The sequence below is a fragment of the Gymnoscopelus microlampas genome, assembly GCF_963454915.1.
Source record: "Gymnoscopelus microlampas genome assembly, chromosome: 15".
NCBI classification, from domain to species: domain Eukaryota; kingdom Metazoa; phylum Chordata; class Actinopteri; order Myctophiformes; family Myctophidae; genus Gymnoscopelus; species Gymnoscopelus microlampas.
The window spans coordinates 51,685,279-51,711,652 of NC_139952.1; the positions used below are offsets into that span (position 1 = coordinate 51,685,279).

Sequence of the window (26,374 nt, forward strand, 5' to 3'; positions counted from 1 at the left end):
CCTAACCCCTAACCCTATGAGCATGGTGTGTACTTTAACCCCTAACCCCTAACCCCTAACCCTATGAGCATGGTGCGTACTTAAACCCCTAACCCCTAACCCCTAACCCCTAACTCTATGAGCATGGTGCGTACTTTAACCCCTAACCCCTAACCCCTAACCCCTAACCCTATGAGCATGGTGTGTACTTTAACCCCTAACCCCTAACCCCTAACCCTATGAGCATGGTGCGTACTTAAACCCCTAACCCTAACCTAACCTAACCCCTAACCCCTAAGTAACCCCTAACCCCTAACTCTATGAGCATGGTGCGTACTTAAACCCCTAACCCTAACCTAACCTAACCCCTAACTCCTAAGTAACCCCTAACCCCTAACCCTAACCTAACCCCTAACCCCTAACCCCTAAGTAACCCCTAACCCCTAACTCTATGAGCATGGTGCGTACTTAAACCCCTAACCCTAACCTAACCTAACCCCTAACCCCTAACCCCTAACTCTATGAGCATGGTGTGTACTTTAACCCCTAACCCTAACCTAACCTAACCCCTAAGTAACCCCTAACCCCTAACTCTATGAGCATGGTGCGTATTTTAACCCCTAACCTTAACTAACCCCTAACCCCTAAGTAACCCCTAACCCCTAACTCTATGAGCACCCTAAACCTTAACCCCTAACCCTAACCTTCTGTCTCTATGAACATGGTGTGTCCCCTAACTCTCTCTCTCTCTCTCTCTCTCTCTCTCGTTTAGGGGAGGTGTTTGTTCTGGACGACGGGGGGGAGGTGGATCTGGATCTGGGGAACTATGAGCGTTTCCTGGACATCCGTCTGACCAGAGACAACAACCTGACCACCGGGAAGATCTACCAGAGTGTTATTAACAAGGAGAGGAGAGGAGACTACCTGGGAAAGACTGTACAAGGTAATAATAATAATAATAAAGATCTACCAGAGTGTTATTAACAAGGAGAGGAGAGGAGACTACCTGGGAAAGACTGTACAAGGTAATAATAATAATAATAAAGATCTACCAGAGTGGATCTACAGTGGTGTCTCATATAACAGAGGTCTTGTATATCTATAGTGGTGTCTCATATAACAGAGGTCTTGTATATCTACAGTGGTACCTCATATAACAGAGGTCTTGTATATCTACAGTGGTACCTCATATAACAGAGGTCTTGTATATCTACAGTGGTACCTCATATAACAGAGGTCTTGTATATCTACAGTAGTACCTCATATAACAGAGGTCTTGTATATCTACAGTGGTGTCTCATATAACAGAGGTCTTGTATATCTACAGTAGTACCTCATATAACAGAGGTCTTGTATATCTACAGTGGTACCTCATATAACAGAGGTCTTGTATATCTACAGTGGTACCTCATATAACAGAGGTCTTGTATATCTACAGTGGTGCCTCATATAACAGAGGTCTTGTATATCTACAGTAGTACCTCATATAACAGAGGTCTTGTATATCTACAGTGGTACCTCATATAACAGAGGTCTTGTATATCTACAGTGGTGCCTCATATAACAGAGGTCTTGTATATCTACAGTAGTACCTCATATAACAGAGGTCTTGTATATCTACAGTGGTGTCTCATATAACAGAGGTCTTGTATATCTACAGTGGTACCTCATATAACAGAGGTCTTGTATATCTACAGTAGTACCTCATATAACAGAGGTCTTGTATATCTACAGTGGTGCCTCATATAACAGAGGTCTTGTATATCTACAGTAGTACCTCATATAACAGAGGTCTTGTATATCTACAGTGGTACCACACATCACAGAGGCCATACAGGAGTGGGTTCAGAGCCAGTAGTAGATCTATAGTAACAGAGGTCTTGTATATCTACAGTGGTACCTCATATAACAGAGGTCTTGTATATCTACAGTGGTGCCTCACATCACAGAGGCCATACAGGAGTGGGTTCAGAGTCAGGCCAGGGTTCCTGTTGATGAAGACGGTGTGGAGCCACAAGTCTGTGTCATCGAGGTGAGGATAACAGATCTACAAGATCATGATGAACTCTTTTAACGCCATCGACGCGTTTTCAAATGCTACTTAATCCAGCCACGCCATTGATGCGTTAGACGCGCTGATAGCTTTTTCATTGTTTAATCTGTGATCTATTTTTCACCATGACTTTCTCTTTCTGGTTACATCACACTCACCCGGATCCGGATTCATGACGCAGAGTCCGTTTCCGCTTCTCGGAAGGCCTTTTTTAGGCATTTTAGGCGAGAATAGGGTAGAACTGTACTTTTAGCAAACTGTTAATAAAGTCTTTGTTTGTATTCTGTCATTCTGTTATGAAGTTAGTCATGATGTTTGTGCTATCTTCCACAGCTAGGGGGCACTGTTGGAGACATAGAGAGCATGCCTTTCATTGAGGCCTTCAGACAATTCCAGTTCAAAGTGAAGAGAGAGAATTTCTGTAACATCCATGTCAGCCTCATACCTCAGGTAATTATTATTATTATGATGATGTTATGTTATGTATGCATAAAGCTGATCATTCAGTTTAACACATTGATTGCCAAGATCGCATTGATCGAAAATTCCACAAGGGGCGCCCTAACACAGCTTTGGAATTATCCATCGTCACTCAGAGAAGTAGTATGAGGGGGCACGGTGGCGCAGTCGCCTCACAGCTAGAAGGTCCTGGGTTCGACTCCCGCAGGGGACACTGTGGGCGTATTCTCTTCTCCACGTCATCAGTGTCCATACCCTAGGTGGGGTTGGTGAAAGGGCCTTTCTGTGTGGAGTTTGCATGTTCTCCCCGTGTCTCCTAGGGTAGTTAATACCCTCACAAAAACATGCAGTAATCCTGGTCTCTATACTGCCTCCCCCTGGTCAGCCGGGGCGCCTGATGGAGGGGAAGGGAACTGGTTGGAATAAGCGTCCTTCCACGCGCTACGTCCTACCAGGGAAACTCCCCCCTGTCAGGTGATAAGAAGCTACGTCCTACCAGGGAAACTCCCCCCTGTCAGGTGATAAGAAGCTACGTCCTACCAGGGAAACTCTCCCCTGTCAGGTGATAAGAAGGTCAGTTGGCTCTCATGCATTGAAGGAGGCATGAGCTCAGCCCTGGCCTCTCTTTTTTTTTTAAACAATATATTTATTGGCATTTTCAGGTATATAACACAACAATATGGCATTTGTAGTAAATGTCCATAATAAAACAACAAACAAAAACAGAACAAAAAGACAACACATAGCAATCATACATATACATAACATCTGGCATCCAAAAACAAAAATTAAACAAAACGTTACAAAGACATAAAAGTAGTATGAGGATGTGACATCAGCGCAAAAAACGTCACATCCATTCTTCCCAACGATGGGATTTTCAGAAAAACAGCTGTAACTCAGTTTCTTTTTTTTGCATTGAAAAACACTAGTTTTCAGCCGAAGCCCCAACGTGGTGGATTGCGGTTTGAATGTTGTCGTTCCTATGGATACACAGATCCCTCCGCTAACCCACGGGACTATTTTGTTTGTGTTTTTGGGACATAATGTTGCTTCCACAGCGTTTCAAATATCATGGGATTGAGGTAATTGCGCTGGCAAGGGGATAAATAATAATAATAACTAGACGCGTCGCAATTCCGGGGAAATTGCAGAGTGTGGTTGCGCCGACGCGGTCGGGACTCCAGTAATACGCCGGGAGGAATACCTTCGGAGACTGCGCCAATTACATCGTCACGTCACTCCTGAGATCGCCTGCGTTTCATTTTGAGAGGATCGATCCCCCAAAAATCATGTTTTTGCATCAAACGGTTACATTTCGAGCATTCGTGGCGCCCCCTATGGATCAAAGTAGAAATGCTTTTGGGGATTGGTTTAGTATACCACCCTCGACATGTGATTCAAATTTGGGATTGACCGGACGTTTCGTGCGTGATTTGAGGCATTTTTGGTCAAACGGGCCCCTCCCGCTAACTTTGGAAGCCATTTACGGACGGACGGTACGGACTATCAAAATTCCGCTTGGATAGGTTTATCGCATGGGTCCATAGATCACGTGTACCGATTTGTGTGAGATTTGGAAAAAAATTGAAGGAAAAGGAGCAAAAAGTGTGTTTTGAAGAAAATTCAAAATGGCGGAAAATCTATCCGGACGCAAATGGGCGTGGCCTATATGGTGAGATGCGTTGGGACCCAAGGAATCCAGGGGAAAAGAAATTTTGATTTTACGACCTACGGTTCAAGAGTTACAGGCCAAAACGTAAAGGGGGCTGTTATAGCGCCACCATGAGGCCGATTTGTGTAATTATTTTTCTAATAATTTTGGACTAAATTATGAACCTCCCCTCCAAATGTGGTAACTCTAGCTCTTACGGTTTCTGAGAAAAAAATACTTGAATGGGAGTTTTTGCAATTCCCATTAAAGTGGATGGGGAAATTTAATGCACAAATAAATCAATATCAAAAAATCTATCCTGACGCAAATGGGCGTGGCCTATATGGGGAGATGCGTCGTGACCCAAGGAATCCAGGTGAAAAGAAATTTTGATTTTAGGACCTACGGTTCAAGAGTTACGGGCCAAAACGTAAAGGGGGCTGTTATAGCGCCACCATGAGGCCGAATGGTGTGATATTTTGTTAAATAATTTGGGACTTAATTATAAATTATCCCTCCAAATCTGATAACTCTAGCTGTTAAGGTTTCTGAGAAAAAAATACTTGAATTTGAGTTTTTTGACTTTTACATTAAAGTGGATGGGGAAATTTAATGCACTAATAAATTAATATCAATTAAACTATTCAACCAATCTCTTAGCCCTATACACGCGCACGATTCCCGATTTAGACGGTCATTTTGATATGTGGCACGACATTGGGGGATAAAAACTGTGGGAGGAGATGCGCTCTAAAGTATTGTTTATCTATAAATAAAGAAATAAAGTGTATAGAGTACTATAGTCTGGTTGCCCTGTTGGGCAACCACACTAATAATAATAATAATAATAATAATACTGTTATGTCTCCAGCCCAGTGCAACAGGAGAGCAGAAGACCAAACCCACACAGAACAGTGTGAGAGAACTGAGAGGACTGGGCCTGTCTCCTGACCTGGTCAGTTATTTTATATATATATATATATATATATATGTATATGTATATGTATATGTTAGGGGTGTGCCGATACACTAATTTCACCAAACGATACGATACGATATTGGGCTCACATATATGGGGGAGAAAAAAAGCAAATGCAAACAAATAATTCTGTTTTTGCATTATTCAGACATGCAAACTTGTAGCTTTTCAGCTACAATAGCCGTTTTGAATCCAAATAGGGCAATAGTGTGACACCTGACCCGAAAAAAAAACATGTTGTCACCCTTTTCACCTCGGGGCTTTTTGCATGCCTGATTATTATGATTGTAAAAAACTATATATTTTTTTTCAAAGCAATATATATCGCCACGAAAACGTATCGAGATATATCGTGGGACGATATATCGGCACACCCCTAGTATATGTATGTATATATATATATATATATATATATATATATATATATATATATTTTTTTTTAGAGAATATGTATAAATGATTGCTATAAGCTGGTGAGCTTGCTATTTTCCAGCTTGACTGTTTGTAATGTGTACTCAGTAATACTGTGTGTGTGTGTGTGTGTGTGTGTGTGTGTGTGTGTGTGTGTGTGTGTGTGTGTGTGTGTGTGTGTGTGTGTGTGTGTGTGTGTGTGTGTGTGTGTGTGTGTGTGTGTGTGACCAGATCATGTGTCGTTGTACCACTGCACTGGATAACTCAGTCAAAGAGAAGATCTCCATGTTCTGTCACGTGGAACCTGAACAGGTGAGTTACACTTCAACAGCCTGACCCTAACCCTGATCTAATGACCCTGACCTAACTTCATAATAATAATAATAGTAATCTTACTACTATATAGTTGACAAAAGCTGCGAAAGTCCGTCCGGGGTAAGCAAGCACAGGATCACAGAGCTATGGCTATGTTTTAGGCATCTTACCCCACCTCCATCTGTGATCTGTGACTCGGCTTGATTGATTCTCTGATTTGCCTATCAGACCATCATGATTTGTGTGCATGGGGATCTCATCTTAAACAACCTCAGTGCTTAATGAGTCTTCCAGTTTAGTAGACCTTGTATTGTGGGTTAGGGTTTAGGTAAGGTTAGGTAGTTTAGTAGACCTTGTATTGTGGGTTAGGGTTTAGGTAAGGTTAGGTTAGGTAGTTTAGTAGACCTTGTATTGTGGGTTAGGGTTTAGGTAAGGTTAGGTAGTTTAGTAGACCTTGTATTGTGGGTTAGGGTTTAGGTAAGGTTAGGTAGTTTAGTAGACCTTGTATTGTGGGTTAGGGTTTAGGTAAGGTTAGGTTAGGTAGTTTAGTAGACCTTGTATTGTGGGTTAGGGTTTAGGTAAGGTTAGGTTAGGTAGTTTAGTAGACCTTGTATTGTGGGTTAGGGTTTAGGTTAGGTTAGGTAGTTTAGTAGACCTTGTATTGTGGGTTAGGGTTTAGGTAAGGTTAGGTTAGGTAGTTTAGTAGACCTTGTATTGTGGGTTAGGGTTTAGGTTAGGTTAGGTAGTTTAGTAGACCTTGTATTGTGGGTTAGGGTTTAGGTAAGGTTAGGTAGTTTAGTAGACCTTGTATTGTGGGTTAGGGTTTAGGTAAGGTTAGGTTAGGTAGTTTAGTAGACCTTGTATTGTGGGTTAGGGTTTAGGTAAGGTTAGGTAGTTTAGTAGACCTTGTATTGTGGGTTAGGGTTTAGGTTAGGTTAGGTAGTTTAGTAGACCTTGTATTGTGGGTTAGGGTTTAGGTTAGGTTAGGTAGTTTAGTAGACCTTGTATTGTGGGTTAGGGTTTAGGTAAGGTTAGGTTAGGTATTTTAGTAGACCTTGTATTGTGGGTTAGGGTTTAGGTAAGGTTAGGTTAGGTAGTTTAGTAGACCTTGTATTGTGGGTTAGGGTTTAGGTAAGGTTAGGTAGTTTAGTAGACCTTGTATTGTGGGTTAGGGTTTAGGTAAGGTTAGGTTAGGTAGTTTAGTAGACCTTGTATTGTGGGTTAGGGTTTAGGTTAGGTTAGGTAGTTTAGTAGACCTTGTATTGTGAATTTGTACTTCCATGTACTGTTATTCTCATGTCTTACTAAATAAAGTACATCAATCAATCAATCAGACCCTCAGCCTGATATGGCAGGTTGCCATAGCAACCATATACAGGAAGTTTGACCTCTTTATCACAATTACGGCAAACTCAAAGAGTGGCGGTGTCTAGCAGACATACCTGACCCACAGAAGGAGCCACTCTGCGTCAATCCATGCTACATGGACCCTGTGGGACAGCCAACCCTAACAGCCCCTGCATGGTCAATAACAGCTTCTGTGACAACACTCCACTGCCTCATGATGGCCATGGTTACCCACATTATAGTATATATCAGGTGATCTGTCTGTTAATGTGTGTTAATGTGTGTTAATGTGTGTTTTCAGGTGATCTGTGTACATGACGTATCGTCCATCTACAGAGTTCCTCTCCTCCTAGAGGCTCAGGGTGTGGTGGGATACTTCAGCAGGAGACTCAGCATGGAGACCATAGAGACACAACCTAGAAACATGCTGACCCAGTGGAAAGAGATGTCAGACAGGTAAAGAGATGTTAGACAGACAGGTAAAGAGATGTCAGACAGGTAAAGAGATGTCAGACAGACAGGTAAAGAGATGTCAGACAGGTAAAGAGATGTCAGACAGGTAAAGAGATGTTAGACAGACAGGTAAAGAGATGTCAGACAGACAGGTAAAGAGATGTCAGACAGACAGGTAAAGAGATGTCAGACAGGTAAATATATGTCAGACAGACAGGTAAAGAGATGTCAGACAGACAGGTAAAGAGATGTCAGACAGGTAAAGAGATGTCAGACAGACGGGTAAAGAGATGTCAGACAGGTAAAGAGATGTCAGACAGACAGGTAAAGAGATGTCAGACAGGTAAAGAGATGCCAGACAGGTAAAGAGATGCCAGACAGGTAAAGAGATGTCAGACAGGTAAAGAGATGTCAGACAGACAGGTAAAGAGATGTCAGACAGACAGGTAAAGAGATGTCAGACAGACAGGTAAAGAGATGTCAGACAGACAGGTAAAGAGATGATGGTAGGCCTACCACAGTGACACTCAGACAGTAGGCCTACCACAGTGACACATCAGTGGACACTCAGACAGGGATTTTATAAAGCTAAGTGATCCTTTTCTTGCATTTTTGTAGGGGGGGTAGAGAGTAACATATTATAATACCATATTATAATAATACCTTTGCTCTAAGTGAAACCTGTGTCCAAACCCAATGTTGAATAAATGTGACTAACAATAGCATAATGTAGTCGTGTTTTTATCAGAATTAATGAATACATGGAAAAAAGAGTCTCCCCTGGCCTGGCACCGGGCCTACCTTTTTTCCTGCAGGAAACCCAGATAATAATATGTTATGCTCCCATAGGTCAGATAATAATATGTTATGTTCCCATAGGTCAGATAATAATATGTTATGTTCCCATAGGTCAGATAATAATATGTTATGTTCCCATAGGTCAGATAATAATATGTTATGTTCCCATAGGTCAGATAATAATATGTTATGTTCCCATAGGTCAGATAATAATATGTTATGTTCCCATAGGTCAGGTAATAATATGTTATGTTCCCATAGGTCAGACAGACTACTAGAACACTGCTCTATAGCGCTGGTTGGTAAATACACAAAGTTCTCTGACTCCTACGCCTCTGTGATCAAAGCCTTGGAGCATTCAGCGCTGGCCATCAGCCACAAGCTGGAAGTCAAGGTACTTATACTGACCATCATATGATGTTTATACACCTATATACATCTATATGCTGTTTATACATCTACTCTACTTATACTGACCATCATATGATGTTTATACATCTATATACATCTATATGCTGTTTATACATCCTTATACTGACCATCATATGATGTTTATACATCTATATACATCTATATGCTGTTTATACATCCTTATACTGACCATCATATGATGTTTATACATCTATATACATCTATATGCTGTTTATACATCTACTGTACTTATACTGACCATCATATGATGTTTATACATCTATATACATCTATATGCTGTTTATACATCTACTGTACTTATACTGACCATCATATGATGTTTATACATCCTTATACTGACCATCATATGATGTTTATACATCCTTATACTGACCATCATATGATGTTTATACATCTATATACATCTATATGATGTTTATACATCTACTGTACTTATACTGACCATCATATGATGTTTATACATCCTTATACTGACCATCATATGATGTTTATACATCTATATACATCTATATGCTGTTTATACATCCTTATACTGACCATCATATGATGTTTATACATCTATATACATCTATATGATGTTTATACATCTACTGTACTTATACTGACCATCATATGATGTTTATACATCCTTATACTGACCATCATATGATGTTTATACATCTATATACATCTATATGATGTTTATACATCTACTCTACTTATACTGACCATCATATGATGTTTATACATCTATATACATCTATATGATGTTTATACATCTACTCTACTTATACTGACCATCATATGATGTTTATACATCTATATACATCTATATGCTGTTTATACATCCTTATACTGACCATCATATGATGTTTATACACCTATATACATCTATATGCTGTTTATACATCTACTGTACTTATACTGACCATCATATGATGTTTATACATCCTTATACTGACCATCATATGATGTTTATACATCCTTATACTGACCATCATATGATGTTTATACATCTATATACATCTATATGATGTTTATACATCTACTGTACTTATACTGACCATCATATGATGTTTATACATCCTTATACTGACCATCATATGATGTTTATACATCTATATACATCTATATGATGTTTATACATCTACTCTACTTATACTGACCATCATATGATGTTTATACATCCTACTCTAATGATTCCCACTATGATAATATATATATAATATATACAACCCTAAACATCTTGTGTTCATACCCTATAACCCTAAACATCTTGTGTTCATACCCTATAACCCTAAACATCTTGTGTTTATACCCTATAACCATAAACATCTTGTGTTCATACCCTATAACCATAAACATCTTGTGTTCATACCCTATAACCATAAACCTCTTGTGTTCAGACCCTATAACCATAAACATCTTGTGTTCATACCCTATAACCATAAACATCTTGTGTTCATACCCTATAACCATAAACATCTTGTGTTCATACCCTATAACCATAAACATCTTGTGTTCATACCCTATAACCATAAACATCTTGTGTTTATACCCTATAACCATAAACCTCTTGTGTTCAGACCATTAACCCTTTCCCTCCCTACAGTATGTGGACTCAGCTGATCTGGAAGCAGCCACTCTGCAGGAGGAACCAGTGAAATACCACGAGGCCTGGCAGAAACTATGCAGTGCAGAGTGAGTTGTTTTAATGAACTACACATACCATGAGGCCTGTTGTTTTATTGAACTACAAATACCACGAGGCCTGTTGTTTTAATGAACTACAAATCTTTAACAGTGGTATCCTGGTTCATGGACTGTAATAATAATAATAAATATGTCTCTTTAACAGTGGTATCCTGGTTCATGGACTGTAATAATAATAATAAATATGTCTCTTTAACAGTGGTATCCTGGTTCCTGGAGGATTCGGTGTTCGAGGGACTGAAGGGAAGATCCAGGCCATCAACTGGGCCAGGAAACAGAAGAAGCCTTTCCTAGGTGAAACATGGGTTAAACATAACCTTTCCTAGGTCCTAGGTGAAACATGGGTTAAACATAACCTTTCCTAGGTCCTAGGTGAAACATGGGTTAAACATAACCTTTCCTAGGTCTTAGGTGAAACATGGGTTAAACATATCCTTTCCTAGGTCCTAGGTGAAACATGGGTTAAACATAACCTTTCCTAGGTCCTAGGTGAAACATGGGTTAAACATAACCTTTCCTAGGTCCTAGGTGAAACATGGGTTAAACATAACCTTTCCTAGGTCCTAGGTGAAACATGGGTTAAACATAACCTTTCCTAGGTCTTAGGTGAAACATGGGTTAAACATATCCTTTCCTAGGTTAAACCTTTCCTAGATGGAGAAACATGATCAAGGGCATTTTAATTGTATGGCCTACCTAATGAAACCCTTGATGCAGTGTAGTTTAACTTGTAGAATACCTAATGAAACCCTTGATGCAGCGTAGTTTAACTTGTAGAATACCTAATGAAACCCTTGATGCAGCGTAGTTTAACTTGTAGAATACATAATGAAACCCTTGATGCAGTGTAGTTTAACTTGTAGAATATAATGAAACCCTTGATGCAGTGTAGTTTAACTTGTAGAATACCTAATGAAACCCTTGATGCAGCGTAGTTTAACTTGTAGAATACCTAATGAAACCCTTGATGCAGCGTAGTTTAACTTGTAGAATACCTAATGAAACCCTTGATGCAGCGTAGTTTAACTTGTAGAATACCTAATGAAACCCTTGATGCAGCGTAGTTTAACTTGTAGAATACCTAATGAAACCCTTGATGCAGCGTAGTTTAACTTGTAGAATACCTAATGAAACCCTTGATGCAGCGTAGTTTAACTTGTAGAATACCTAATGAAACCCTTGATGCAGCGTAGTTTAACTTGTAGAATACCTAATGAAACCCTTGATGCAGTGTAGTTTAACTTGTAGAATACCTAATGAAACCCTTGATGCAGCGTAGTTTAACTTGTAGAATACCTAATGAAACCCTTGATGCAGCGTAGTTTAACTTGTAGAATACATAATGAAACCCTTGATGCAGCGTAGTTTAACTTGTAAAATATAATGAAACCCTTGATGCAGTGTAGTTTAACTTGTAGAATACATAATGAAACCCTTGATGCAGTGTAGTTTAACTTGTAGAATACATAATGAAACCCTTGATGCAGCGTAGTTTAACTTGTAGAATACCTAATGAAACCCTTGATGCAGCGTAGTTTAACTTGTAGAATACCTAATGAAACCCTTGATGCAGCGTAGTTTAACTTGTAGAATATAATGAAACCCTTGATGCAGCGTAGTTTAACTTGTAGAATATAATGAAACCCTTGATGCAGCGTAGTTTAACTTGTAGAATACCTAATGAAACCCTTGATGCAGCGTAGTTTAACTTGTAGAATACCTAATGAAACCCTTGATGCAGTGTAGTTTAACTTGTAGAATATAATGAAACCCTTGATGCAGTGTAGTTTAACTTGTAGAATACCTAATGAAACCCTTGATGCAGTGTAGTTTAACTTGTAGAATATAATGAAACCCTTGATGCAGTGTAGTTTAACTTGTAGAATACCTAATGAAACCCTTGATGCAGTGTAGTTTAACTTGTAGAATACCTAATGAAACCCTTGATGCAGCGTAGTTTAACTTGTAGAATACCTAATGAAACCCTTGATGCAGTGTAGTTTAACTTGTAGAATACCTAATGAAACCCTTGATGCAGTGTAGTTTAACTTGTAGAATATAATGAAACCCTTGATGCAGCGTAGTTTAACTTGTAGAATATAATGAAACCCTTGATGCAGCGTAGTTTAACTTGTAGAATATAATGAAACCCTTGATGCAGCGTAGTTTAACTTGTAGAATACCTAATGAAACCCTTGATGCAGTGTAGTTTAACTTGTAGAATATAATGAAACCCTTGATGCAGCGTAGTTTAACTTGTAGAATATAATGGAAACCCTTGATGCAGTGTAGTTTAACTTGTAGAATATAATGAAACCCTTGATGCAGTGTAGTTTAACTTGTAGAATACCTAATGAAACCCTTGATGCAGCGTAGTTTAACTTGTAGAATATAATGAAACCCTTGATGCAGCGTAGTTTAACTTGTAGAATACATAATGAAACCCTTGATGCAGTGTAGTTTAACTTGTAGAATACCTAATGAAACGCTTGATGCAGCGTAGTTTAACTTGTAGAATATAATGAAACCCTTGATGCAGCGTAGTTTAACTTGTAGAATACCTAATGAAACCCTTGATGCAGCGTAGTTTAACTTGTAGAATATAATGAAACCCTTGATGCAGCGTAGTTTAACTTGTAGAATATAATGAAACCCTTGATGCAGTGTAGTTTAACTTGTAGAATATAATGAAACCCTTGATGCAGCGTAGTTTAACTTGTAGAATACATAATGAAACCCTTGATGCAGTGTAGTTTAACTTGTAGAATATAATGAAACCCTTGATGCAGTGTAGTTTAACTTGTAGAATATAATGAAACCCTTGATGCAGTGTAGTTTAACTTGTAGAATACCTAATGAAACCCTTGATGCAGTGTAGTTTAACTTGTAGAATATAATGAAACCCTTGATGCAGCGTAGTTTAACTTGTAGAATACATAATGAAACCCTTGATGCAGTGTAGTTTAACTTGTAGAATATAATGAAACCCTTGATGCAGTGTAGTTTAACTTGTAGAATATAATGAAACCCTTGATGCAGTGTAGTTTAACTTGTAGAATACCTAATGAAACCCTTGATGCAGTGTAGTTTAACTTGTAGAATATAATGAAGCCCTTGATGCAGTGTAGTTTAACTTGTAGAATATAATGAAACCCTTGATGCAGTGTAGTTTAACTTGTAGAATACCTAATGAAACCCTTGATGCAGCGTAGTTTAACTTGTAGAATATAATGAAACCCTTGATGCAGCGTAGTTTAACTTGTAGAATATAATGAAACCCTTGATGCAGCGCAGTTTAACTTGTAGAATACCTAATGAAACCCTTGATGCAGTGTAGTTTAACTTGTAGAATATAATGAAACCCTTGATGCAGCGTAGTTTAACTTGTAGAATACCTAATGAAACCCTTGATGCAGCGTAGTTTAACTTGTAGAATATAATGAAACCCTTGATGCAGTGTAGTTTAACTTGTAGAATATAATGAAACCCTTGATGCAGCGTAGTTTAACTTGTAGAATATAATGAAACCCTTGATGCAGTGTAGTTTAACTTGTAGAATATAATGAAACCCTTGATGCAGCGTAGTTTAACTTGTAGAATACCTAATGAAACCCTTGATGCAGCGTAGTTTAACTTGTAGAATATAATGAAACCCTTGATGCAGTGTAGTTTAACTTGTAGAATATAATGAAACCCTTGATGCAGCGTAGTTTAACTTGTAGAATACATAATGAAACCCTTGATGCAGTGTAGTTTAACTTGTAGAATACATAATGAAACCCTTGATGCAGTGTAGTTTAACTTGTAGAATACCTAATGAAACCCTTGATGCAGCGTAGTTTAACTTGTAGAATATAATGAAACCCTTGATGCAGCGTAGTTTAACTTGTAGAATACCTAATGAAACCCTTGATGCAGCGTAGTTTAACTTGTAGAATATAATGAAACCCTTGATGCAGTGTAGTTTAACTTGTAGAATATAATGAAACCCTTGATGCAGCGTAGTTTAACTTGTAGAATATAATGAAACCCTTGATGCAGTGTAGTTTAACTTGTAGAATATAATGAAACCCTTGATGCAGTGTAGTTTAACTTGTAGAATACCTAATGAAACCCTTGATGCAGCGTAGTTTAACTTGTAGAATATAATGAAACCCTTGATGCAGTGTAGTTTAACTTGTAGAATATAATGAAACCCTTGATGCAGCGTAGTTTAACTTGTAGAATACATAATGAAACCCTTGATGCAGTGTAGTTTAACTTGTAGAATACATAATGAAACCCTTGATGCAGTGTAGTTTAACTTGTAGAATACCTAATGAAACCCTTGATGCAGCGTAGTTTAACTTGTAGAATATAATGAAACCCTTGATGCAGCGTAGTTTAACTTGTAGAATACCTAATGAAACCCTTGATGCAGCGTAGTTTAACTTGTAGAATACCTAATGAAACCCTTGATGCAGCGTAGTTTAACTTGTAGAAGTAGTTGGTTTGGTATATCTATCCTTTATTCCAACTCGTAGCGACTGGCGAGACTAAACTAGTAGTTATGCTCCATTTAGCATTTAAATGCTAACAGGGAACCAAAACAAAGTGTTGGTACCACTGTGTTATTACCATGCCTCCTCTCATTTAGTTTATTATTATTATTGTTGTTGTTGTTGTTGTTGTTATTAGTGTGGTTGCCCAACAGGGCAACCAGACTATAGTACTCTATAGCTTTCTTTATTAGTGTGGTTGCCCAACAGGGCAACCAGACTATTGTTATTGATACACTTTATTTGTTTCTATCTTTATAGATAAACTTATTTTCAACCGCATCTCCTCCCACAGTTTTTATCCCCTAATGTTGTGCCATATATCAAAATGACCGTCTTGAACGGGAATCGTGCGCGTGTATAGGGCTAAGAGATTGGTTTAATAGTTTAATTGATATTAATTTATTAGTGCATTAAATTTCCCCATCCACTTTAATGTAAAAGTCAAAAAACTCAAATTCAAGTATTTTTTTCTCAGAAACCTTAACAGCTAGAGTTATCAGATTTGGAGGGATAATTCATAATTAAGTCCCAAATTATTTAACAAAATATCACACCATTCGGCCTCATGGTGGCGCTATAACAGCCCCCTTTACGTTTTGGCCCGTAACTCTTGAACCGTAGGTCCTAAAATCAAAATTTCTTTTCACCTGGATTCCTTGGGTCACGACGCATCTCCCCATATAGGCCACGCCCATTTGCGTCAGGATAGATTTTTTGATATTGATTTATTAGTGCATTAAATTTCCCCATCCACTTTAATGGGAATTGCAAAAACTCCCATTCAAGTATTTTTTTCTCGGAAACCGTAAAGGCTACAGTTACAAAACTTGGAGGGGAGGTTAATAGTTTTTTGAAAAATTATTAAGAAAATAATCACACCAGTCGGCCACATGGTGGCGCTATAACAGCCCCCTTTACCTTTTGGCCTATAACTCTTGAACCGTAGGTCGTAAAATCAAAATTTCTTTTTCCCTGGATTCCTTGGGTCACGACGCATCTTCCCATATAGGCCACGCCCATTTGCGTCAGGATAGATTTTCCGCCATTTTGAATTTTCTTCAAAACACACTTTTTGCTCCTTTTCCTACAATTTTTTTCCAAATCTCACACAAATCGGTACACGTGATCTATGGACCCCTGCGATAAACCTGTCCAGACGACATTATGATAGTCCGACCGGCGTCGGCGCAACCACACTTTGCAATTTCCCCGGAATTGCGACTCGTCTAGTTTATAGATAAACTTTATTTCAAACCGCTATTTCTCCCACAGTTTTTATCCCCCAATGTTGTGCCATATGTCAAAATGACCGTCTAAATCGGGAATCGTGTGCTTGTATTTTGCTAAGAGATTGGTTAAATAGTTTAATTGATATTGATTTATTAGTGCATTAAATGTCCCCATCCACTTTAATGTAAAAGTGAAAAAACTGAAATTCAAGTATTTTTTTCTCAGAAACACTAAGAGCTAGAGTTATCAGATTTGGAGGTAAAATTCATAATTAAGTCCCAAATTATTTAAAAAAATATCACACCATTCGGCCTCATGGTGGCGCTATAACAGCCCCCTTTACGTTTTGGCCCGTAACTCTTGAACCGTAGGTCCTAAAATCAAAATTTCTTTTCACCTGGATTCCTTGGGTCACTCCCCATATAGGCCACGCCCATTTGCGTCAGGATAGATTTTTTGATATTGATTTATTAGTGCATTAAATTTCCCCATCCACTTTAATGGGAATTGCAAAAACTCCCATTCAAGTATTTTTTTCTCGGAAACCGTAAAGGCTACAGTTACAAAACTTGGAGGGGAGGTTAATAGTTTTTTGAAAAATTATTAAGAAAATAATCACACCAGTCGGCCACATGGTGGCGCTATAACAGCCCCCTTTACCTTTTGGCCTATAACTCTTGAACCGTAGGTCGTAAAATCAAAATTTATTTTTCCCTGGATACCTTGGGTCACGACTCATCTTCCCATATAGGCCACGCCCATTTGCGTCAGGATAGATTTTCCGCCATTTTGAATTTTCTTCAAAACACACTTTTTGCTCCTTTTCCTTCAATTTTTTTTCCAAATCTCACACAAATCGGTACACGTGATCTATGGACCCATGCGATAAACCTATCCAAGCGGAATTTTGATAGTCCATACCGTCCGTCCGTAAATGGCTTCCAAAGTTAGCGGGAGGGGCCCGTTTGACCAAAAATGCCATAAATCACGAACGAAACGTCCGGTCAATCCCAAATTTGAATCACATGTCGAGGGTGGTATACTAAACCAATCCCCAAAAGCATTTCCACTTTGCATCACCGTTTGATGCAAAAACATGATTTTTGCGGGGGGCAGTCCCTTTAAAATGAAACGCAAGCGATCTCAGGAGTGACGTGACAATGTAATTGGCGCGGTCTCCGACGGTATTCCTCCCGGCGTATTGCTCCAGTCCCGACCGGCGTCGGCGCAACCACACTTTGCAATTGCCAATTGCGACGCGTCTAGTTATTATTATTATTGATGTGTGTTATCTCATTCTGCAGGAGTGTGTCTGGGAATGCAGTTAGCTGTCTGTGAATTTGCCCGCAACATGTTAGGATGGAAAGGTAAGAAGATGATAACATGTTCTTAACATGTTAAGAACATGTTCACATGTTAAGAACATGTAAACGTGTAATAAGAATCTAGATCGACCGTTTTACTTTCAAGGACAACGTTTATCTTTTGGGTCTCAAGCTCACTGAAGTGTGTGTGTGTGTGTGTGTGTGTGTGTGTGTGTGTGTGTGTGTGTGTGTGTGTGTGTGTGTGTGTGTGTGTGTGTGTGTGTGTGTGTGTGTGTGTGTGTGTGTGTGTGTGTGTGTGTGTGTGTGTGTGTGTATTTCCCTAGATGCCAATTCCACTGAGTTTAACCCTGAATCAAAACATCCTGTGGTAAGCTAAATATTACTATTATTGTTATTGTAGTAAGCTGTTTAAATATTAATATTATAATACATATTATTGTTATTGTAGTAAGCTGTTTACATATTCTTATTATAATACATATTATTGTTATTGTAGTAAGCTGTTTAAATATTATTATTATTAGTTATTTAAAGTTGTTCTGTGCAAATTTCCAAAAAACGACTTTTAGCAGCCTCTGCTGGTCATTACCGTCACTGCAGGCCGTTTCTTTATTACTGCGTCACCCAGAATTCCATTCGTTTTCACCGGAAGACGGAAGTGTTTCAAAAAGCGTTCTTTTAATTGTTTTTATACGATCTGTGGATCGTTTCTCTTAGCCAGTGGAGCATTAGTTACCGTGAGCTGTGTTTTCTTTTTCTGTTTTTTTTTCGTTCTTCAAATCATACAATCTCTTAAAATCAGCGTGAGTTTCCTTTTGTTATTAGCGCGGTAGTTCCTGGCCAAACAGGAAACCGGCACGGTAGTTCCTGGCCAAACAGGAACCTGGTGCATTTCCGCTTCCATTTTCCGGCCAGGTGACGTCATTTTCGAGGGAAAGTCATGCTCGACAGCGTTCAATAGAAAATATATAAATAAAAGGCTTTCGGGGGTGAAATTCATGGAGTGGGTGTTGTGAAACATTTGCCACTCACAAAAGATATACAATTTAACTTAGTTAGTTAGTTTTACTGAAAACGTTACCTAGTATTACTTTAAGTCATTAAAGATAAACTACATATAACAGGGTTTAAGTGGTTAAAGATACAACATGTGTTACAGGTGATTGACATGCCAGAGCACAACCCTGGACAGATGGGCGGGACCATGAGGCTAGGAAAGAGACGCACCCTCTTTAAGAGCTCCACCAGTATATTACGTATGTACCCTTTAATTAAGACCTCTAACAGTATATTACGTATGTACCCTTTAATTAAGACCTCTAACAGTATATTACGTATGTACTCTTTAATTAAGACCTCTAACAGTATATTACGTATGTACCCTTTAATTAAGACCTCTAACAGTATATTACGTATGTACCCTTTAATTAAGACCTCCACAAAGCGTTGTGAGCTTGTAGATCAGATATTTTGAAATAGCGTAGGTGTAAAATACGGTGGTTAATGTATGTTTTATAATATAATAATTTATATCTGCAAAGTAACTAGTAACTAAAGTTTTTTAATAATTGTATTGGAGTAAAAGTACAATATTTGCTTCTGAGATGTAATGGAGTAGAAGTACAGACAATATTGGCCATATTCCAGTAAAGTAAAAATACCTCAAAATTGTACAGTATTTGAGTAAATGTACTTAGTTACTTTACACCCCTGGTATGTATCCATTGAGCTGTGTTGGTTGCAGGTAAACTTTATGGAGATGCAGATTATGTGGACGAAAGACACAGACATCGTTTTGAGGTACGTGTGTGTGTGTGTGTGTGTGTGTGTGTGTGTGTGTGTGTGTGTGTGTGTGTGTGTGTGTGTGTGTGTGTGTGTGTGTGTGTGTGTGTGTGTGTGTGTGTGTGTGTGTGTGTGTGTGGATAAAGGAGCTACAGTGTATACATGTGTAACCCCCGGGATTCGAACCCGGATCTCCCACGTGGAAAGCCAACATCTCAACCACTAGCCTAAAGGGGGTGATATTAGACTTCTGGTCATCAAGCATTGATTGATTGATTGAATTCTTTATTTATAAAAGACAAGGAAACAGTACATGGAAGAACAATTTACAATACAAGGCACTCTGAATAGGCCGGCCGTTTCGGGCAAAAATGGTGCACTTTAGGATAAACGCATGACATTTGGCACACAGTTAGGGCCATAAGGAACATTTTTGGCTAGAGGGCCATCGCAGATTTGTCCTGTGGTAATCTCTCAAGAACAGATTCTGCTCTGCGTTGGAATCTGTCGGTAGCCGTGTTGACAACCCGTGCGCATTGGTTTCAAGTGGGTGTGCCTTCAGATCAGGAAGCAGGCCGCGCTTTACCCAATCAAATGTAGTGGGCGGGATTCACGTGTCCGTCCACCCTTCCCCCCTCGAAACTAACCGAAACTCATTTAACAATAGCGTCCTCGGAGCAGACAAAACCACGGAAAGATATTCACATTTTAACTTACTCTTTCATCATAGAAACAAGTGGGCTTATAACCAAAACCATCCATGTTCTCTGGGAGAAGTGGTGTTAGTGTTCCGTGTAGAAATATTGTTAGTGGGAATGAAAACATAGTCGCACCAACCGGAAGTGATGCGCTGAAGGCAGACACAAACCCCGGTTTCCTTGCGCACTGGTTTGCTTCCTGCCAGACCCAACAGACATAGAACAAACAGCAGAGGTCGCTGTTTTTCATTTTCAGTTGGGTCTGGCTACGCGAGACTAGTCCTGTGGTAACCATGGCAGCCATTTTCCAAAATGGCCTCCATCTGCTGTTATTTTACCAATAACTCAGGTCCTAGGATCTTGATTCTGGTGACTAATCCTACATTTTCAAGGATGGTGTAGCAGGGTTAACCCTAACCCTAACCCAGTGCACCATTCCATCAAAATATGTCCCGAAACGCCTCCACTAAAACTGGATGGCTCATAAAAGCACAATGGCTTATTTAATAATAATAATTCATGCTTATTTAAAATGAGATCCCAGATCCCCAGAGGAAGAGGCTGTGAGTCATTCATTGCTACACATGCATCATTTATATGTTCAGCATTTAGCAGTTAGTTTATTAATAGTAATTATTCATTTGTTTCCAGGTGAATCCGGAGCTGAAAGGACATTTTGAAGAGAAAGGTTTCCAGTTCGTTGGTCAAGATGTTGAAGGAGAAAGAATGGAGATTATAGAGCTCGACGGTATGTTTATTATTATTATTATTATTATTATTATTATTATTCATAGAGCTGGACTGTACATACAGTATAGCACCTCCATTCATTTAGATTAAGTTTAAAATGTATTTGAAAACATCATTACACAACATGAACTACAAAAAGTGCTCCTCGGAGCACAAGTCTCCGCCAGGTCAGGTAGGCCTCCTGGTGGCGCTATAATAATAGTAATATATATAATATAATATAATAATAATATATAATAATAGGCTAATGTGAAAAGGGTGCCATTTCTTTTTAGGCCTTTCACAGCAATCGGACACTGCATTCATGATTTGAGGCATTTTGTTCCAAAAAAGTGGTTAAATTAGATTTAGTGGTGCTAAATTAGACCTGCTGGTGGCGCTATAACAGGCCAATGTGAAAAGGGTGGCATTTCTTCCTGGGCAAAGTGGGAATCTCTGTGGAAAATGTCACAGAAATGGCATGCTGCGTGCATGATTTGAGGCATTTTGTTCAAAACTAACTAATCCCGCAAACTTTGGAAGCCAATCTTAGCCAATGAGGATGGTTCAGCTGGTCACAGACAGAAGGACGGACGGACAGACAGACAGGGGGCAATACATTCTCTCTCGCCATGCCTTTCGGCCTGGCGGAGACAATTATGATGTTTCTTACATCATAATAGAATGGAATGAAGTCATGGAGTAGAAATACACCTTACATCACAGCTCTATCCATTTATATTATTATAATTGATATCATTTTAATCTTAACATTTTGTCTTGTCAGATTATCAATGTAATCGTGCTTTGTCTTATTAATAATCATAATATATTTTGTCTTATTAATAATCATAATATATTTTGTCTTATTAATAATCATAATATATTTTGTCCTATCAGATCATCCGTACTTCGTGGGGGTTCAGTACCACCCAGAGTTCACCTCTCGTCCAATCAAACCGTCTCCTCCGTACTTCGGCCTCCTATTGGCTGCTGCCGGGAAACTCCACAGCTACCTGCAGAAGGGCTGCCGCTTGTCTCCACGGTAACCAGACCTACGAACATACGTAGTTACTGCAACACGCAACTATTTTTACAAGCAACTTTACAGGAAAAACAAGCCCAAAGTCGCTTAGAATAAGCGCACACTACAGCGTTTGAAATCACTGGAGCGTCTCCGTGTAAATACAAAATAAAAAGTGACGACGCAACAGAACTTTGTCCTTTTCTGTTCTGATCGTCGTCGTCTAAAAATAGCCTTAGTGGTTGATGATGGAGAACTTGACCTGACTTTATTTAGCTTTGTTCCTGTTGCACTGCTTTTCTCCATGAATGAATGAATGAATGATACAACATGTTGATCATGTGTTTTAATGAATGAATGAATGATACAACATGTTGATCATGTGTTTTAATGAATGAATGATACAACATGTTGATCATGTGTTTTAATGAATGAATGAATGATACAACATGTTGATCATGTGTTTTAATGAATGAATGATACAACATGTTGATCATGTGTTTTAATGAATGAATGATACAACATGTTGATCATGTGTTTTAATGAATGAATGAATGATACAACATGTTGATCATGTGTTTTAATGAATGAATGATACAACATGTTGATCATGTGTTTTAATGAATGAATGAATGATACAACATGTTGATCATGTGTTTTAATGAATGAATGATACAACATGTTGATCATGTGTTTTAATGAATGAATGATACAACATGTTGATCATGTGTTTTAATGAATGAATGAATGATACAACATGTTGATCATGTGTTTTAATGAATGAATGATACAACATGTTGATCATGTGTTTTAATGAATGAATGAATGATACAACATGTTGATCATGTGTTTTAATGAATGAATGAATGATACAACATGTTGATCATGTATTTTAATGAATGAATGAATGATACAACATGTTGATCATGTGTTTTAATGAATGAATGAATGATACAACATGTTGATCATGTGTTTTAATGAATGAATGAATGATACAACATGTTGATCATGTGTTTTAATGAATGAATGAATGATACAACATGTTGATCATGTGTTTTAATGAATGAATGAATGATACAACATGTTGATCATGTGTTTTAATGAATGAATGAATGATACAACATGTTGATCATGTGTTTTAATGAATGAATGAATGATACAACATGTTGATCATGTGTTTTAATGAATGAATGAATGATACAACATGTTGATCATGTGTTTTAATGAATGATACAACATGTTGATCATGTGTTTTAATGAATGAATGAATGATACAACATGTTGATCATGTGTTTTAATGAATGAATGAATGATACAACATGTTGATCATGTATTTTAATGAATGAATGAATGATACAACATGTTGATCATGTATTTTAATGAATGAATGAATGATACAACATGTTGATCATGTGTTTTAATGAATGAATGAATGATACAACATGTTGATCATGTGTTTTAATGAATGAATGAATGATACAACATGTTGATCATGTGTTTTAATGAATGAATGAATGATACAACATGTTGATCATGTGTTTTAATGAATGAATGAATGATACAACATGTTGATCATGTGTTTGAATGAATGAATGATACAACATGTTGATCATGTGTTTTAATGAATGAATGAATGATACAACATGTTGATCATGTGTTTTAATGAATGAATGAATGATACAACATGTTGATCATGTGTTTTAATGAATGAATGAATGATACAACATGTTGATCATGTATTTTAATGAATGAATGAATGATACAACATGTTGATCATGTGTTTTAATGAATGAATGAATGATACAACATGTTGATCATGTGTTTTAATGAATGAATGATACAACATGTTGATCATGTGTTTTAATGAATGAATGATACAACATGTTGATCATGTGTTTTAATGAATGAATGAATGATACAACATGTTGATCATGTGTTTTAATGAATGAATGAATGATACAACATGTTGATCATGTGTTTTAATGAATGAATGAATGATACAACATGTTGATCATGTGTTTTAATGAATGAATGAATGATACAACATGTTGATCATGTGTTTTAATGAATGAATGAATGATACAACATGTTGATCATGTGTTTTAATGAATGAATGAATGATACAACATGTTGATCATGTGTTTTAATGAATGAATGAATGATACAACATGTTGATCATGTGTTTTAATGAATGAATGAATGATACAACATGTTGATCATGTGTTTTCATTCACAGGGACACATACAGTGATGATCAGAGTGGAAGCAGCTCCCCCGACCCTGATGAAATATCACAGTTTAAACTTCTTTCCATCTCACAGGTAACATCTGTTATATGACTATAAACTACTATAAGACTATTAAGTTATGATGTAACATCTGTTATATGACTATAAACTACTAGTTTCTAGTCTCTTGTGGAATTTCAAATCTCTGTCAATGGCAGGGAATGTGTAGCCTGGTAAACCCTCCCTCCAGAAATCACATTTCCATTTGATTTCTGGAGTGAGTCTGGCCTGATCCGCCTTCCTGCAATATTGGCTGTGGGCTGGAGTTGGGCGGAAGTAATACCGTTGACTGACAACCCCTTCAGCCAATGATCGTTTTTCCCCTTCAGCCAATTGCAGTGGGTTTTTACCACCTCCGTCACTAATATGACGCAACGGGACTTTTGAGATCGCCATGCCCAAAATAGGTTGCCTTATTGGGATACATGCGTGTCACTTCCCGCCCCTCCCGGTTCTCTGAATTTATATTTTTAAATAGGCTCTGTCATGATTAATTGACCACATATATGAAGTTAAACAACTAAATTCTATCCAAACGATATCTTATTAGTAAATTCCGTGCCTCAAAAAAAAAGTTTGAGACCGTTTTAAAACCTAAAGTAAGACGTGAAGGCACTCGGACAACAACAATGGCTGCCGTTCGTCTTTTGTCGGAGGCACTCAGGCTGCACTCGGCTTCATTCGGGCTCACTCGAACTCGCCACCTGATTGGCCAACTGTCGCTGTCAATCACAGAACGATGAGCGACGACGCTGATAGGCTCGTCAGTTCGGTGTACAGAGCCAATATTGCAGGAAGGCGGATCAGGCCAGACTCACTCCAGAAATCAAATGGAAATGAGATTTCTGGAGGGAGGGTTTACCAGGCTAGGGAATGTGTTAAGTTATATATTACGTTATACTGTATCCTAACACAATAACTGTTCCTTCTCCTATTTTGCAGGACAACATTCCTAACATGGAACAGGACGTTGAATGAATGTTTTGTATCGTCATTAACACATTTAAAGGTTGAATGAATGTTTTGTATCGTCATTAAAGGAGACATCCGGGCATTTTAAGTGTTATCTTTGATGTGTGGCAAATCACTCACCAACGTAGAAATGCCCATTGAGTTACTCCACAGATCCCCCTGTCGACCCCCACCGTTGGCATAATAGGAGGCGCGTGTATAGCCCAAATTCGCCTATTTTAACAAATGCAAAGTCTGTTTTTTTTCTCCTAGCACTCATTGTGGAGTCCCATGATATTGATTGATTGATGTACTTTATTTAGTAAGACATGAGAACAGTACATGACAGTACATAACAGTACATGGAAGTACATATATTCGCAATACAAGGTCTACTAAACTGGATAGCTCAGTTAAGCACAAGCTTGTTTAAGATGAGATCCCCATGCACACAAATCATGATGACATATAAGAGACAGACAGATATACACACTACTATACAGAATGTCATACAACCCAGTTTACAGGTTACTGGTATGAAGGGTGAAAAATATGTACAAAAGAAGTAAGAGAGAGGGGGGGGGGTAGGGGGTAGGGGGGTAGGTTAGGACTTGGACAGGGGCCATTTTCCAATTGCAGCCTCCTGAAGGTGTATCTTTAGGGCAGTTTTGAAAGAGAGTAGGGTTTTACACTCCTTTACTCCTTTTGGTAGGGCATTCCACATTTTTGATGAATAGCATGAGAACGAGTTCATTCCCTTACAGGCGCTGAAAGTCCCGACAAGCTAACCGCTAATAACAGAACGAGCTAACGCTCGTTGCTTGTTTCTCTCCGAACCTGGCAACCTGGTGTTGCCAGGCAACACCAGGTTGAAGGGATTTAGAAGGCATTTCGTTGTTGTCGGGCAGAAACCTCTTCTCTCCATATTCAAACATATTGATCGCACTACAGCGTCACACAAAAGCATCAAAAAGTAGCAGATTTTAAGTTTGTAGATCTGCTACTTTTGATGCTTTTGAATCTGAATCCTGAAAAGTAAAAGTTTTTGAACATATGAGGTTACAGACCTCATGGGCCTCAGGTCTTAATGGGTTAACCTGAACATATGAGGTTACAGACCTCATGGGCCTCAGGTCTTAATGGGTTAACCTGAACATATGAGGTTACAGACCTCATGGGCCTCAGGTCTTAATGGGTTAACCTGAACATATGAGGTTACAGACCTCATGGGCCT

At 38.4% G+C, this 26,374-nt stretch overlaps 1 protein-coding gene across 2 annotated transcripts in view; it reads left to right on the top strand.

Annotated features, from left to right (window-relative positions):
• Nucleotides 1-25,652, top strand: part of LOC311061368 (CTP synthase 1-like) — a 29,172-nt gene extending 3,520 nt beyond the window's left edge. Inside the window, exons 3-19 of one of the 2 annotated variants that reach the window (XM_084079973.1) lie at nt 752-922; nt 1,911-2,011; nt 2,366-2,482; nt 5,017-5,100; nt 5,767-5,847; nt 7,499-7,653; nt 8,710-8,842; nt 10,472-10,560; nt 10,772-10,866; nt 17,648-17,710; nt 17,992-18,035; nt 18,828-18,924; nt 19,413-19,468; nt 20,800-20,896; nt 21,778-21,922; nt 24,138-24,222; nt 25,132-25,652. In XM_084079973.1, the coding sequence (XP_083936099.1) occupies nt 752-922; nt 1,911-2,011; nt 2,366-2,482; nt 5,017-5,100; nt 5,767-5,847; nt 7,499-7,653; nt 8,710-8,842; nt 10,472-10,560; nt 10,772-10,866; nt 17,648-17,710; nt 17,992-18,035; nt 18,828-18,924; nt 19,413-19,468; nt 20,800-20,896; nt 21,778-21,922; nt 24,138-24,222; nt 25,132-25,167 (1,649 nt within the window). In that variant the 3' untranslated portion in view covers nt 25,168-25,652. Of the gene's footprint in view, nt 1-751; nt 923-950; nt 1,005-1,910; nt 2,012-2,365; nt 2,483-5,016; nt 5,101-5,766; nt 5,848-7,498; nt 7,654-8,709; nt 8,843-10,471; nt 10,561-10,771; nt 10,867-17,647; nt 17,711-17,991; nt 18,036-18,827; nt 18,925-19,412; nt 19,469-20,799; nt 20,897-21,777; nt 21,923-24,137; nt 24,223-25,131 lie in introns of those variants that run through there. The other variant, XM_084079974.1, reaches the window with a different exon arrangement.
• Nucleotides 25,653-26,374: the final 722 nt, after the last annotated feature.